The 16,726-nt window shown below is 39.6% G+C and overlaps 1 protein-coding gene across 3 annotated transcripts in view; it reads left to right on the top strand.

The window, feature by feature from the left end:
- The window catches only part of SMOC1 (SPARC related modular calcium binding 1), a 60,955-nt gene that overhangs the window by 25,334 nt on the left and 18,895 nt on the right, over positions 1-16,726 (top strand). For all 3 annotated transcript variants that reach the window (XM_087951526.1, XM_026671019.2, XM_087951527.1), the window contains exons 4-5: positions 1,356-1,455; positions 2,659-2,706. In XM_087951526.1, the coding sequence (XP_087807652.1) occupies positions 1,356-1,455; positions 2,659-2,706 (148 nt within the window). The remainder of the gene's footprint in view (positions 1-1,355; positions 1,456-2,658; positions 2,707-16,726) is intronic.

Genomic DNA, 16,726 nt, shown 5'->3' on the forward strand with positions numbered 1-16,726 from the left:
CCTCCCTGTGTGTGCTGAGTAAGTGGGAGCTAGACACAAACTCTCATAATTACCGCAGGTTCGTATAACATAGCACACTGGGGGAGAGCTAGGCCTTCAGGGTGTCCCCAAGGTGCTTTTTCAAAAGCCAACTTTTTCCTTGAAGACGTTCCGCTTCTCATCCAAGAAGCTTCTTCAATTCTGACTGAATGGTGGAGGATGAAAGGATTTATATTCCGTGCAGTCATCTGACTGTTGGCACTCTTTCTGAGAGTCATTTAGGCACTTGGAGGTTTATCTGTGCCCTCAGGTTCACCTGAATAATGCAAATGGATGTAGAACCTTCTTGGAACAGCTGAAAGGATTGTGTTGTAAACAGGAGCTAGGTGGTGTCTGATGAGAGAGGACTGCTAATCTTAATGTAGATGGATTCTTTGACCCCTCTTTCAAACCTCTCTGTCCAGAATGTGGACTTTGCTATCTTTAAAAGAATGACCTTTATCTTTCAAAAGCAGATGGACAGCTGAATCCTGTCCTGATGGGCATGTTCTGCCATGTGTTTGTGAAGTGGTTGTTTTGTTTCTCCAATGTACAATCTGTACATGTCTCACTGCTTATATCACATTGCTCAATTTGTTATCCTTGGGTGGACAAGCTTCTACCTTAGTGTTTTAGGCAGAAGCTTGCTATTAACACCCCAATCAATAACTAAAAAGCCACACACAACAGGCATCATATAAACACCACACACAGAATAGCCCAAAGCACACACTCTGCTAGAGAGAAGTTCCTTGAGAGTAGGCTCCAGCCTGAGTCCAAAAGCTCTAAAAACTGAACCTTTGGTCTGAGTGATTGACCCAGATTGGATCCTATATCTATTCACTCTTGCTTTCAGTTGCAGAAATATAGCTAAAAAGAGATTTTCAGGACATTGCGATTTATTATTTCTGCAACTAGGTTCAAGCAGCACATTAAGCAACCAAACATAATCAAACTTATTACATCATAAAAATGCGGCACACAAGTCTTTAATATGATGTTTATACATGTCATAGTTATGCAGTAATGCATCCACAAAGTATTAGTGGATAAAATTGGAAGGTAATACACAACAGTAATATAAAAAAGATACACACAGCACAAATTAGGGTTTCAGGTTTCCTGTAAAATGATTAAGAGCAGCACCTTTTCTTGAAATAATATTAATGTTTGAACTAATAAATATTGCATGCTGTGTAACATAACAAACTGTTACACTAATATGCTTGAAATACGTTTCCTTATTCCTGAAAATGGATTTTTCAAGAGATGAAAGTTATTGTATTAATACGGAGTCAGAGGGATATTGCAAACTAATCATCTATTTTCTCAAACAGGTCCAGTGCCACACCTATACTGGATATTGCTGGTGTGTAACTCCAGATGGCAAGCCTATCAGTGGTTCTTCTGTGCAGAACAAAACTCCTGTATGCTCAGGTACTGAAGGCAGAGAAAAAAAGGTTTGCATATTTTGAAAGGAATAAGCACTTTGCGTTTATAATCTTTAAAACTCAATTAATACAGCTCAACAGTCCAAACTGTACTCTGCACATGGCTGTCCGTCTTGTAGCTGAAACATTGCTAGTCAAGAGATACAAATTGGAGTTACAGGTAGTTCTTGATCTGTGATCCCTAATGAGCCCAGACTTTTGGTTGTAAGTTGTTACAGTTGTAAGTCGAGTCACCATATGACTGGACTTGATTTTTCAATCATTTTTACAACAGTTATTAAACTAGTTACTATGGTCATTAAATAAACAATGTGGTTGTAACTTAGAAACCAACTTGTCCTGGAAAATGGCAAAAAAAGTTGGAAAATGAGAACTTGTGATTATGGGACACTCCAGCCAGTGAGCTGGTTGCCAAGCAACCAAAATACGATCATGTGACTATGGGGGGTGGGGCGGCAGGTATAACTTTGAGGATGGATTCTAAGTGCGGTAAAGATTTGGTAAAGAATCTGTTGTATCTTCAAATGGTTGTTAAGTGACTAGTCATAAGTCAAGAACTACCTGTACTGCTAAACATATATTGATAATAAAAATAGTTTCTTGATTCTGTTTGAGTAGTGTGTCACTTTTTATGAATAAATGGTATATTGATTCTCATTGTTTAACAAAAATCCTTAAGAATGAAATAATTTAAATTTCTACCATGCCTGGGGAAAAAAATCTGGTAATTTCAAAGTCATTAGTTCTAAAAGAGTCTTTTTTGGGTTGGATAGCACAACTTTTAAATTAACCATTTATGCTACACTGCCTATTTCTGTTGCACATCTATGGGAAAAATATGCATTGGCTCTACAGTGTCAGTTTTAATATTAATTATGGTTCTGAACCAATTGGTCGTGGTAACCAATTTACCATGGTTCATTGGCCATGCTGTTCATCAGGTTGGTGACATTTTTTTGGCCTTGTAATTCATAGGTTTATTTCAAATTTAAACCAGCAAAAAGACAGACCCAATACAGAACTGGCAGCCAAAGCAATCAGTGTAGGGATTAGATGATTGCTTGCATCCAGTTGTCTAGCTGCTACTATGGGCATAGTGCTTTGAAGCTTGCCTATAGATTGGACTGTAGTTTGGATGATACTAGTGAATGTTTTGCTCATATACTAACATACTTGCTTTTCGTTTAAGGCTCAGTAACCGACCGGCCATTAGGACAGGGTAATTCTGGAAGAAAAGGTGAGTAAAGTTCTACGCTACAATGAGATGAGGTTTTGAAGGCTTTGCCATTTATCATCTGTCCCATGTTCAAACTTTCTAGGAGAACATACAAGTGTAATGAAAGGGACGCTATTGTAATAAATTTCAACTTCTATGCTGTTTTCCTGAGCATTAATGCTACATCTTAAAGTGTTACTTAAAAAAAAGAATTTTGGCAGAAATTTCAAGATAATCATGCTAACCTTGAAGACATCTAGTATTCTTTCACAATGAATGAAAGACTTACATGCTCAATATAAGCCTTATATAAAGCACAGTCGCTGCTCCAAGTTATGACTTAACATTTCTTTCTAAGACAGTGGCATCTGCTTTGGAGATAGTTTTGATCTTTTTTTTTCAGTTCAGCAGAAGAATAATCAGGTCAATCCAAATGCTGCTCTAACATGCCATTGTTTCTTCATTTCCCAAAAATAATTCTTTACAAACCAACAAAATACTTGATCTTTATATAGACCATACCTTCTCTATTTCACTGGAAGATCAATAACTTAAAATGATGTTTAGTCAAAACTAAAGTTTTGTTAGGTTAGTCAAGTTGTTCAGTCAAATCTTTCAAATGACTTCAGCTGGGCTTCCTAGAAGAAGACATTATAGAAAATCATTGCTGCATGTAGTTTTATATTATATTTTCCATATTTCTACTATGGAATATTAGAACAATTCCCCTTCAATTCAGTTGTAAAGGCTAAATAAACATTTACATGCATTTCAGCATTTTTATAAGCCTGTCCCTTTAGGAGCTGACTCAGAAACCATACAAATTATCAGCTTTTGCTAAGATGAACAATGCTAAGGAGGATATATTTCATTTAATGTAGTTGTGAGATTTATAATTGATGCTTATCTTCCAGCATTATGAAATGTGCTTCGGAAAAGTAGTTTGGATTTTTGAAAAATTTCTACATATATTGTATATCCCTATGACCTATGCTTATTATAGAATTGCAGTTATCCAGAGTTCCTGGAAGTAATCAGATATACAAATTTCTTACATAAAATGTAAGTAAAACTTAGCTACTCAGTTGTAATTACTGAAAATGGCTTCTGGTGGCTGTCAGCTAACATTCTGCATAAATATATGTTGATTATTATATAATTATAATCCATAAAACTAAATGGTACTGTCATCTAGAAAGTTGGCTGGCTGGTGTTGGAAATAAAGTTTCTGATAAATTGAAACAGTGGTGTCATCTCTGCAAATTTTGTTTGTGAATGCCATTTTCAGCTTGATGGTCCTCATGTATTTGGAGTACAATTTTCAAAATTCCCAGCTACCCTGAATGCTATCCAATGTTTACATGAGAACTATTGTTTTAATACTTTCAGACATGAGGTTTTAATGGTTTTAGCCACTACAATCCAGACAAGTAGAATGTGGCTTTTTGTACTAATCCTCCCTTAGTTTACACCACTGATTGATGGGAAATGATGCCAGCAAGATCAGCATTCAGGTAAGAGCTCCCGAAAGATTTCACTGCTACATAGCAGTCGTGTGGTAGTAAAGGTAATCAGTATATCCTTGGCTACCATCTTGTATAAGGTGGCAACCAAATGATAGAGAATGAAAATGTGGTTTTCCCTGTGCCCTTTATTATCACTGCACTACAAAAGAGGGCTAGGGAACTTTACATGTAATACTCCATGCCATTCATTATTTCTGGAAGTTTTCTTTCATAAAAACATGTTGCAAACATCTATCTGTAGTATAAAGGAGGCTCTTATTTCATCGGCTGCCACATTTTGACCCTACATTATGTAAAGCAAATAATAATAATAATAAAATTAATCTTTTTATTAAAGAGATACATTTGTTTCTGTCTTCCTTGCAAACCTTGCTTCCCTTTGTAATGGTGTCAAACTGGGAGGGAAAGAGCAAAAAACACATGGATTCTCAACTGAATCTTCTGCCATTTTGCCTTGGGAAGGGTAGAGAGGAGGAAGGGGAGAAAAAAAGAAATAGCTTGCTTCAGTAGAATAATTTGTTCAAGTCTGGGTTTCAGTGTCTCTTACCTTGGAAGTGAGAGTAACAATTCAGGTTTATAAGAATCTCTTGTTCATTCATCTGAAGTCTTGGATTAAACCACTTCTGACTTTAATCCTTCTCATATGTAATTGATGCAAAGCAGAACAGCTCAGCTCTTTTCTGCCATGTGCTGAATGGTGAATTGACTGAAACTTGACAGTATTTTTATGTCTTGTTTCCATCGGGGTTTTTTGGTCCTGCCCTTTCATTGAACTTTTCCATTTGTCTGCCTGAAAGTAAGTTGTCAGGGTTCCCTCCCCCACTGCATCTCAGCTGTTTCTTAGCCCACCTTTTCTCTTTGTCTCACTATTAAAGAGGGAGCAGCCTTCCAGCTTATTAATGCATATACACTGCTCAAAAAATAAAGGGAACACAAAAATAAGACATCCTAGATCTGAATGAATGAAATATTCTTATTAAATACTTTGTTCATTACATAGTTGAATGTGCTGACAACAACTTTTGCTCACACAAAAGTTATCAATGGAAATCAAATTTAGCAACCCATGGAGGTCTGGATTTGGAGTTACACTCAAAATTAAAGTGGAAAAAAACACTACAGGCTGACCCAACTTTGATGTAATGTCCTTAAAACAAGTCAAAATGAGGCTCAGTAGTGTGTGTGGCCTCCACGTGCCTGTATGACCTCCCTACAACGCCTGGGCATGCTCCTGATGAGGTGGCGGATGGTCTCCTGAGGGATCTCCTCCCACACCTGGACTAAAGCATCCCCCAACTCCTGGACGGTCTGTGGTGCAACGTGGCGTTGGTGGATGGAGCGAGACATGACATCCCAGATGTGCTCAATTGGATTCAGGTCTGGGGAACAGGCGGGCCAGTCCATAGCGTCAATGCCTTCGTCTTGCAGGAACTGCTGACACACTCCAGCCACATGAGGTCTAGCATTGTCTTGTATTAGGAGGAACCCAGGGCCAACTGCACCAGCATATGGTCTCACAAGGGGTCTGAGGATCTCATCTCGGTACCTAATGGCAGTCAGGCTACCTCTGGCAAGCACATGGAGGGCTGTGCGGCCCCCTAAAGAAATGCCACCCCACACCATTACTGACCCACTGCCAAACCGGTCATGCTGGAGGATGTTGCAGGCAGCAGAACGTTCTCCACGGCGTCTCCAGACCCTGTCACGTCTGTCCCATGTGCTCAGTGTGAACCTGCTTTCATCTGTGAAGAGCACAGGGCGCCAGTGGCAAATTTGCCAATCTTGGTGTTCTCTGGCAAATGCCAAACGTCCTGCACGGTGTTGGGCTGTAAGCACAACCCCCACCTGTGGACGCCCTCATACCACCCTCATGGAGTCTGTTTCTAACCGTTTGAGCAGCCACATGCACATTTGTGGCCCACTGGAGGTCATTTTGCAGGGCTCTGGCAGTGCTCCTCCTGTCCCTCCTTGCACAAAGGCGGAGGTAGCGGTCCTGATGCTGGGTTGTTGCCCTCCGAGAGCCTCCTCCACGTCTCCTGATGTACTGGCCTGTCTCCTGGTAGCGCCTCCATGCTCTGGACACTACGCTGACAGACACAGCAAACCTTCTTGCCACAGCTCGCATTGATGTGCCATCCTGGATGAGCTGCACTACTTGAGCCACTTGTGTGGGTTGTAGACTCCGTCTCATGCTACTACTAGAGTGAAAGCACCGCCAGCATTCAAAAGTGACCAAACCATCAGCCAGAAAGCATAGGAACTGAGAAGTGGTCTGTGGTCACCACCTGCAGAACCACTCCTTTATTGGGGATGTCTTGCTAACTGCCTATGCTTTCCACCTGTTGTCTATTCCATTTGCACAACAGCATGTGAAATTGATTGTCAATCAGTGTTGCTACCTAAGCGGGCAGTTTGATTTCACAGAAGTGTGATTGACTTGGAGTTACATTGCGTTGTTTAAGTGTTCTCTTTATTTTTTTGAGCAGTGTGTTTCAATTGGAAGTCATTTGCCTTACATGCTCTCACCTAGTTTCTTTACCAGTTTGGAAACTGGTTGGATGAGACCTTTCCTCCTTCACCTCTTTAGTAATCCTGTCACAATGGTTACATGTAATATTTCTCAGATAATTATTAACATTATCCTTATTGATTGTGAACATTATTCCTAATTCTTGCTGATTGAGAGTTAAATAATTTGAAACACAGCAATTTCCTGGTTAAACAGTGCAATATTTGCTCTTGGGTGAAATGTTAGTCTTCCTCTTGCTTTGAACTTTTGAGTTTTCAGTGTTTCATTTCCATTCTTGTTTCTATATTTTATATTTGTGAAACAACTCAGCTTCCATATTGTATTTCATTTTGGTAATACAGCTGGAATATTTATTTACTTATTATTCTGGAAGTCATATCAATGTTCATAGTATTCTCTGTAAGTTTTTATATAAAAACCATACAAGATTGGTAGGTTGGGCTAAGAAAGAGTTACAGGGCCAAAGTCATCTGGTAAATTTCCATGGTTAAGAGTGGTGCGAGGCCAATGCCTTAACCATGACAGCACAGTGGGTTGCTTTGCATGTTAGTATATTGAAGAATGCAATATTGTGAGATAAATTTTATATGAATGATTTGGTCTAGGATTAACATCACAAAACAACACCTCCTGATATTTTCATCTTTTAAAATCTTGTGTTTTTAGGAGAGCTTGACCATCATATAAGAATTTCCAGTCTGAAGAAGTTGACATACCTGGCCCAAGAGCCAATAAATGGAAACTAAACACTTTTGTTATAACTGAGATGCCATGAGAGTTGGTTTTTCAGTTTGAAAATTAGGAAGATAGATGAGGTTGCGCTGCTTTGAAGAAATGTCATTAGAAGGCTGCCTTGATTTAAAGATGTCATTAAGGAAAGGGCTAACACATAGCTCCAGTTAACTTACCAACACTTATATTTTCTAAGCTGATGCTCTTCTCACCTCTATTACTTTTATCCTAATAATTTCATAAATGGGTTGGTTTTTCTAATGCCCTTTGATCTACTATTATTTAAGACTGTCTAGAAGCTGTAGGTGTTGCAGAATGCAACTGTAAAATTGTCAAATGGAATCATATGACACTATAACTGTTTTTCTAATGCCTTAATTGGTGCACAATTATTTCGTATATCATACTTAAGAGGAGGTGCAGTAAGGAATTAATAACATTCTGACTTGACAGTTCACTGTGGTATGTTCTCTCCCTAACCTAAATTTAATCTTATCTTTTACTGGTGTATTCATTATTTATCTTATTTTTAAAAAATGCTTTTGGTTGTGGTTATATTTGTTGCTTAATCATAATCAAAGGTGAAAACATGCTTCTATGACCTATACTTATTGTTAGCTCCTATCTTATTTATGTAGTCTTTGATTGAAGTGCTGCTAGTTATTGATATATAAACTTCAATCTTTATTAGTACACACTATTGATTCTAATGTATTCAGAATATAATCAGTAACTTTTCTGCGGGCAATCTGCAGAAGTATTTTTTTTTCTCATGCTGCCTACAACAAGGTAGTTCACATTCTGTTTCATGGAAATTTTGTAAATATCAAAGCTGGCACAACATTTTTAGAATTTTTAAAATTTTTGAGGGAAAACAGATGCACACCTCAGATGTTCAATCATTCTCTGTTAATTCAGTGGAATGTGGCGTTCCACAACGGTTAGCAAATTCCAGCATGGCCAGAATGACTGAATTAAGTTTTGACTGCATCTGGAAAGTCTATTGCCCCAGATAGATTTGTTTATTAAAAGTGGAATGTGATGTAATAATTCCTGCCCCTGTAGAATATCAGTGCCAATATAAGACTGTTCTTTTTCTTTGTGTTAAATGAGCTGGAATGGGTACTGAAAGCTGAACATAAAATGTGTTATCTTTGTCTTGAAATTCATGTCAAATTAAATGAATAACTGCATAAACAGTTGGTTGTTATTAAGGGTAAGTGATCATTGGCACAGACTTGAATGTGTTTTAATTTCTGTTTAAAAAGAAATGGAATGAAAAACCTCCAGATCTGCACTTTGTAGTTATGTGTTTGGAAAAGAGAAACACACAAACTCTCTCTCTCTCTCTCCCCTCCCTCCCTCTCCCCCCCTCCCCTCTCTCTCTCTCTCTCACACACACACACACACACACAAACAGAATTAGAGTTGTATGTTTTCTACTATGTTGAATGTAGGATAGAATAGCTACATTAATCCAGAAATTTTATTTTATTTTATTATGACTCAATTTAAAATAATTCTGGGCAGCATTTAAGAATAAAAACAGAAGTGTAAAAGAAAAACATAATACTTTTAAGAAACCCCTTTAACATAGCAGCCCCCAACTTTTTGAGCGCAAGGCATCAGTTCCATGGAGAGAGGTTCCTTTGCGGACCGGAGGGGGTGTGATTTCATGTTCTGCTTGCATCTTGTGGGTGGGGCTTCACTTGTTTGTGCGGCCCACTTTCTGGCATGCCATGGCCTGGTGCCAGTCCATGGATTGGGGGTTGGGAACCCCTACTTTAACAGGTAACATCTCTGAATCAATTGTTACTGAAAGCATACGGAAATTAAAAGGAAAGTGATCTTAAATCTTTAACCTAATGGCCATTGACAAAAATTCTAAGCATTTCTTTAGAAAAAGTTCAGTAGATGCAGGGCATAAGTTTCCTGCCTTTTAGAAAAAGTTCTGGAATGATTGTAGAGAAGGCGTGCTATAAATGGAAAATGAAAAAGTATGCCAGAATTCAATACTCGAAGATATAAATTTTTAAAAATGTTCATCAAAATATGCCCAAATACAAAATTATTTTTTTTATAATATTCAGTTGGTCAGAATAGAGAACCTAAAGATTAGTTGCTCCAATGATCTTTAGTACCCTATGTTTGATCTGGGTATCGATTCAAAATTTACAAATGTATTAAATTATGTAACTGTCTTAGGGATAGTGGTCCAGGCTGCTTCTGTGGCTCTGGTGTGAGAAGAAAGAAAAAAGTGTGTGTCCGTGAGGAAGCGTGGGTGGGTGAGGAGGAAAGAACCTAGAAGCAAAAGTACACTTTGTGATATTTCTCCCTGGGTTCATTGAACACAGCTGGAGATGTAAAGAGGGGTATTATGGCTTCTGACCATGCAGGTGGCTGAAGGAAGGCCGATTGTGTCTGGGAGGAATTAGGCCAAAAATTTGGACTATTTATTTAATCCTCAGGAACAGCCCTTTTTTCTCGTCTGTTTTTCTTTTCCTGTTGAACAGACTGCTTTACAGGGGGCACGTGTGGTAATTAACACATGCAGCTGTGGGTCTTCAGCCATATGGTTGAATTTCAAATGGCCATTGATCTGTAGCCCTGCCCCCATTCTGCAACCTGAGGCCTTGAAGATGTGACGAGGTTTTATGCAGAGGCTTTACTGGGGGGGGGGGGGGGGGAGGAGTGGGACAGAGAGAAAGAGAGAAAGAACAAATATAAGATTTTTTTAAAATCAAGAATAACGGTCTTGTCCAAATAAAGTTTGCTTACATAAAACAAGGTTTATTCACCTTTACCTTTTTAAACCACAATTTTCACAGGAAAGAGGTCGATAACTTTTTTTGCTGCAGTGGCAGCAAAATGCTTAAATATTTCCCAGTCCTATACAGTAGGAAGTTTTCCACTTGTCTCCATTTGATCACTGCCTTCATAGACTACTAGTGTATCAACTAACTAACACTAGATATGTTTCTATCTCAATTGCAAATAAGAAATTTGGAGTGAGTGGTGGGGAACAGAATATGCTAGGGAGAAAAAAAAGCTATTTGATTTTTTAAAAAGTTTGTTTTTTAAAAAAAGTTGTTGGATACTCTCTGAAGATTAACCTGGCTTTAGAACAGGCCAGATCTGGAGGCTGGACCCTATTTTACAGTGATTTTTTTTTCTCTGTGGGAGGTTCTAGCATGTGTTATGAGAGGTTAAGCGGTTGAATCATTGTAGAGTAGGGTGCCTCATGGCTCAGATCTTTCACTTCTCCTTTTTACCATCTATATCATCTATATGAGAATGCTCGCGCCATTTGAGAGGTTATCCAACAGCATGGGCTGCAGTATCATCACCATACAACTTTCTATGCATCTCCACTCCTGGACAACCAAGTGACACTGCCCTAGTGATAGCTCAAAGCCTGTAAAGCTCACCGAAGCACTTTTCATCAAAAAGATGGCGGCGCCCAGCAAGCCAGCGGCCCGGTAGGGAGTTGTTCCCTGCTGACCGGTACTGGTCCGCTGGACCGGTGGTTGGGGACCCTGATCTATATCATCTACATGAGAATGCTTGGAGAGGTTATCCAACAACATGGGCTACAGTATCATCACCATACAACTTTCTATGCATCTCCACTCCTGGACAACCAAGTGACACTGCTCTAGTGATAGCTCAAAGCCTGTAATGGGGAGGAATCCGTTCAGAGGTGGTATTCAGCAGGTTCTGACCAGTTCTGGAGAACCGGTAGTGGAAATTTTGAGTAGTTCAGAGAACCGGTAGCGGAAATTTTGAGTAGTTTGGAATACTACCTCTGACTGGTCCCACCCCCATTTCTTCTCTGCCTCCCGAGTCCCAGCTGATTGGCTGGGTCTTCTTTTGTTGCCCTGCGCAGGAGAACGGAGCTGGGAAGCAGGTTAGAGACGGAATGGGGATTTTGCAGTATCCTTCCCCTGCCATGCCTACCAAACCACACCACACGCACCAAACCACGCCCACAGAACTGGTAGTAAATTTTTTTTGAATGCCATCACTGAATCCGTTTCAATTCAATCCTAGCAAGATGGAGTGGCTCTGGGTTTTGATGAGGTATCATTTGTTACTCTTGCTGTCATAGTAACTCCTCCAGACAGAGCTGGTAATGCAGCCTGGTGGGGTCCTCCTGGACTCTTGACTCCTGCTCAAGAAGCAAGTGAGGCGGTAAATTTGCTCTGATTCATCTTGTGTGCCAGTGGTGTCCATCCTTGAACCAGGAGGTCTTGATCATGGTATCTCATGCCCTGGTTACTTCCTGGCTGGATTTTTGCAGAAAATGTAACAGCCTTTAAAGACCCTCTGTAAATTACAGCTGATTTAAAATGCAGGGGCACACACACAATTCTGGGTGCTTTGAGGTTTGCCAAAGTTATACCACTGCTGTGTGAGCTTCATGGGCTTATAACTTCTTTCTGGGTGTGATTCAAGGTACTGGTTAGACCCTTTAAAGCAGTGATCCCCAACCTTTTTTATGCCGCGGCCCGGTACCGGCATCAGCTGGGCGCCGCCATCTTTTTGATGAAAAAGTGCTTCCGGTGACCTCACCGGAAGCACTTTTCATCAAAAAAGATGGCCCAGCGCTCGGTGAGCTTTTCTGGGTAGAAATGGCTTTCTACCCGGAAAAGCTCACCGAAGCTGAGCGCCGCCATCTTTTGATGAAAAAGTGCTACCGGTGAGCTTTCTACCCGGAAAAGCTCACCGGAGGCACTTTTTCATCAAAAAAAGATGGCAGCGCCCAGCAAACCAGCGGCCCGGTAGGACTTGTTCCACGGACTGGTACCGGTCCAAGGAACGGTGGTTGGGGACCCCTGCTTTAAAGCACTGAATGGCAAGGCTAGGTTATCAATAGGATCATTTCTCCTACTTACTCACTAGGTCTGATAGGGTGGGTGTGCTTCAAATCCGTTCCTTCAAATGTTGCCATCTATTGCAGTGGTGGCTAAACTTTTTGGGCTCCTGTGCCAAAAAATTGTGTGTGCGCTTGCATGCTCGCACTCACATGCCAGCACCCAGAAGGCAATGCACGCGCCCCCCCATGCCCCCTTTGCATGCACGCGTAATACCCACCTACCCACCCATCCCCACCACCCCTGTGCCTGCACTGTGCCTCACAGCTGGTTTGAGGCTTTTTTTTGACCTCCCAAAGGCTTGAAGGAGGCTTCTGCAGGCTTTGCAGGCCAAAAAGTAGCCCCGTTTCGTCACTTCCGGTATTTTCGGAAAAACAGGAAGTGATGAAACAGGGCTAATTTTCGGCCTGGCAAAGCCTGCAGAAGCCTTCCTGAAGCCTTTGAGAGGCCGAAAAAGGCCTCAAACCGGCCGAAAAACAGCTTTGAGGCGTGCGCATGCCCAGTGAGGTATGTTTGCCTGTAGCTCGCGTGCCAGCACAAATGGCTCTGCGTGCCACCTGTGGCACGTATGCCAGAGGTTCGCCATCATGGATCTAGTGGGATCTAGATAGTGTGTCTTCCTGGTAGCTGATCCTACTCTTTGGAACATCCTTCCCACAAGATCCGATGGAGCTTCTAACCCTGAAAAGCCTTAAAACCCTTACTCCCCCACCCAAAACATTGAGGTAGTGTGAAGCTGGAGCCTAAAAGGGGGTGTGTGAGGAAGTTAGGGGCCCTAAGCATTTTCTGTGGTGGTGGTGTTCTTATGTTTTTTACTATTTTTATTGTTTGTGAGCTGCCCATGGTTATATTGCATAAGATGAACACTGGGCAGGTAATTAAATCTGTTAAACAAAATCAAATAAATAAACACACTTGCATGGAAATATCTCTCCATGAGTTCTTGCTAAATTTGAAAGTTATTCAGATCTTGGCATCTGTTGCTTCCAAGTACTGTGTCTGGGTTTGTGCATTTCATTAATTTACAGGGTTTTATTTAGTGTGTCCTATTGAGTGTAATCCAAATGGTTGTTTGGGTTTTTACAGCATGGTAAACCATAAACCATGATTTATAAACTGAAGTGGCTGGGTTTACATTTCATGCTTTGGGGCTAGGTTTTAAATCTTGTGCCAGAAACAGCTTTTTATTTGCTTGGAAGGTATGAACTACTCATACTGTTCCATGGATTCTGAGAGCCTAACTTCAGGAAAGTTTAAAAAAATTTTTTTTTTTGAAAAACAGTGAAAATTGTACACGGTTATGTGAGTATATTCCAATTGTTTTTATTCTTAAGAGCTGGTACATTACAAAATTTTCTCGTTAAATCAGAAAATCATTTAATCTGCTTTTTCTGTTCCCTCTGAATATCTTTTTAAAAATGTTTTAATTTACAGGAAAGAACCCTTTGCTTATAAATCCAATATGTACTTCTCAGTGTTGAAAGTGTATTTTTAGTGAGGAAAAAAGGGAACGAGGAGATCTAGTTGTCTTACAGCCATAGCATTATTTGTAGTCTTCAGGAAAATACTGTATGTCCCTAAATAAAATGGCAATATAGTTTGATATAAATAATATGCAAATTATTTAAAATAAAGTAAATGCTTACTGTGTTCTGTAAAGGTAGTCCTCGACTTACAACAGTTAACTTAGTGACCATTCAAAGTTACAAAGGTACTGAAAAAAGGGACTTATGACCACTCTTCACAGTTACAACATTTGCAGTATCCCCATGATCATGATGCTTGGCGACTGGTTCATATTTATGACCATTGTTGTGTCCCAAGGTCATGCAATCACCTTTTGAGACCTTCTGACAAAGCAAAGTCAATGGGGAAGGCAGATTCACTTAACAATCAGGTTACTATCTTATCAACTGCAGTGATTCACTTAACAACTGAGGCAAGAAAGGTCAAAAAATGGGGCAAAACTCACTTAACAAACGTCTCACTTAAAAACAGAAATTTTGGGCTCAATTGTGGTCATAAGTCGAGGACTACCTGTATATGTTCTCCAGATCCTTCTTGTACTTGAATAATAAGATGAAATCAGTGACTCAAAACAAGTCTAATTTAAACATATTTTGTCTTATTTTATATATAGATATAGATATATATTAGCCTTCCAAACTTCATGTTTGATTTCATCTTCCATAATTTCCACAGAAGATGGAAAGATTGGTATGCACGCTTAAGTATTCATGTGCCATGATTTAAATGCAGAAAGATAGATATAGGATATGTATAAAATTCCTACCTAGAAAAGTATTTTACAGACAAATTGTATAGCCTTAAAACAGAGGTGGGAGATGAATTAATGAATTGATTCCCCACAAGAAAAACTGGGACTTTTGTGGCAGGGAGAACCAATAGAACTTGAAGGTGCAATAGACATGCATGCACACACATATGAAAATTGGAGGGCGGGGGGAAGCAATTGCCCTGAAAAAAAGCAATGCAGTTGTATGTATGGGATACATATACAGATGTAAATGATTTCTGATTGACCTCACACGGGCTAGAGAGTGACAGCCAAAGGGCCTGATGCGGCCCGTGGGCCATAAAATGCCCAGGTCTAAAACGTAAGTAGGGGACATGTTTCCATGGTATTGCGTTAGTGCAAAACTAGTTACTTCGGCAAGAATATTACAAAGATAGTCCTCTCTTAATGACTGGCTGTTTTATGATTGTTCAAAGTTATGATATCAAAGTTATCGCACTCCCAGCGATTTTAAATGGTCACGTCCCCCACAATCATGTGACTGCATGTTAGCTTTAAAAATCTTTGGCGGCATTCCATGGTCACATGATCACAATTTGCAATATTTCTTTGCCAGTTTCTGGTTTAAAAAAACCCCTCCCATTTAAATGAATGAGGTTGCTTAATGACTGTGGCATTCATTTGACAACTCTCACGAAAAAGGCTAGAAAATTACTTCTGGTCATATGGGTGCCTTTGATTTATGGCCTATGACTTATTACTTATAGTAATAAGTTTTCTGGGTAATAAGCGGAGATTACCTGTACTGGTGACTTGGATAAAAAGAAATTGACATCTGAGATTTGGGTTGTACTGATAATGGTATATATTGTTTACATTACTTACTGTTTGTTTCCTGAAGCATCACCAGATTCTGGATGTTGTAATGTAGCTTTGAGAGAGCAACACTGATTGAAGCAAATTTCATGGTTATCTTTGATTTGAAGTAGATCTCCCTTCTAGTACTGATATATCACCTTAATGCGCAATAACCTCTGTGTGCCCAGATTTCCAGCAAGAGACTATCATGATGTAAATCTTTAACTGACATAGATTACAGTTTAAAGTTTCTGGGTCATATTGTCATTCTATATGGCTACAATAGCAACAGTAAATTTAGGTGTAGACATGGTGGCCAGCCAAGGTACATAGGTTTAAAGGCAGATAAAAGCGTCATCTAATTTTGTTGCTACATAGAAAAAGTTGGAAGTTATGTTCAGCCATTCCTGCAATTGTAGGTAATTCCTACAATTTTTTTAGTGTTGTAACTTTGAATGATCATTAAATGAATGGTTGTAAATTGAGGACTATCTATATATAACTCCTATGTAATTTGGGAATAAATACTTAATTTCCTTCAATATCTATGCATCAGCAGCATGGCTGTCAGGTGTGATAATCATTTTTAGTTGCACTGTTAGCTGAATTTCTGCATAGTCTTCTAAAGTCATAAGGAAAGCTTGGTAATTGAACTTCAGTGTCATGCCACTTGTACCCAGCATTTTAGGAGTCAAGATTTTCAAAACAATGCCCAAATGATGCCATTTGTAAGAAGAAAACCAGCAGCTATTGGTCCTTTTGACATATCCTTTTTAAAGAATTTCTATCAGAGAAAGAGAGTGCTTTGTCTGCAGTCAGAATAAACACATTGTACACCCAGACAATTAACACTTCAAGTGACTTGCCAGCCTCTTTAAAGCCACTATACTACTTCTCTGTTTTGAGCTCTATTCAGACACTTAAGCACACCATTTTTGTTTTGTTTATTATTCAAAGAAGAAGAAGAAGAAGAAAAAGAAGAAAGCCCTTCATCAGAATAGTTGGAGCGGATCAACATTGTCCTTCCAATGGCATTTATCTCCAGCCAGCAGTGAATATGTCAATCAGAAATCAAAAAGCCAAACAGAAGAGGCTTTGAATTGTGTCATCAGGGGTCGAAGGGACTTCCAGCTGCCTGTGCATGGGCCAGCCTTTCTTGCACACCAAAGAATTGTGCTGTCTGTTGCAAACACATACTCATCATGCTGAATTAAAAAGCCTTTGAAGCATGAAGAATATTCCCAGTTCAATTCGTTCATATCAG

The sequence above is a fragment of the Notechis scutatus genome, chromosome 1, assembly GCF_049901735.1.
Source record: "Notechis scutatus isolate UNSWTSFEM ecotype Mainland chromosome 1, rNotScu1.2, whole genome shotgun sequence".
Taxonomy (NCBI): domain Eukaryota; kingdom Metazoa; phylum Chordata; class Lepidosauria; order Squamata; family Elapidae; genus Notechis; species Notechis scutatus.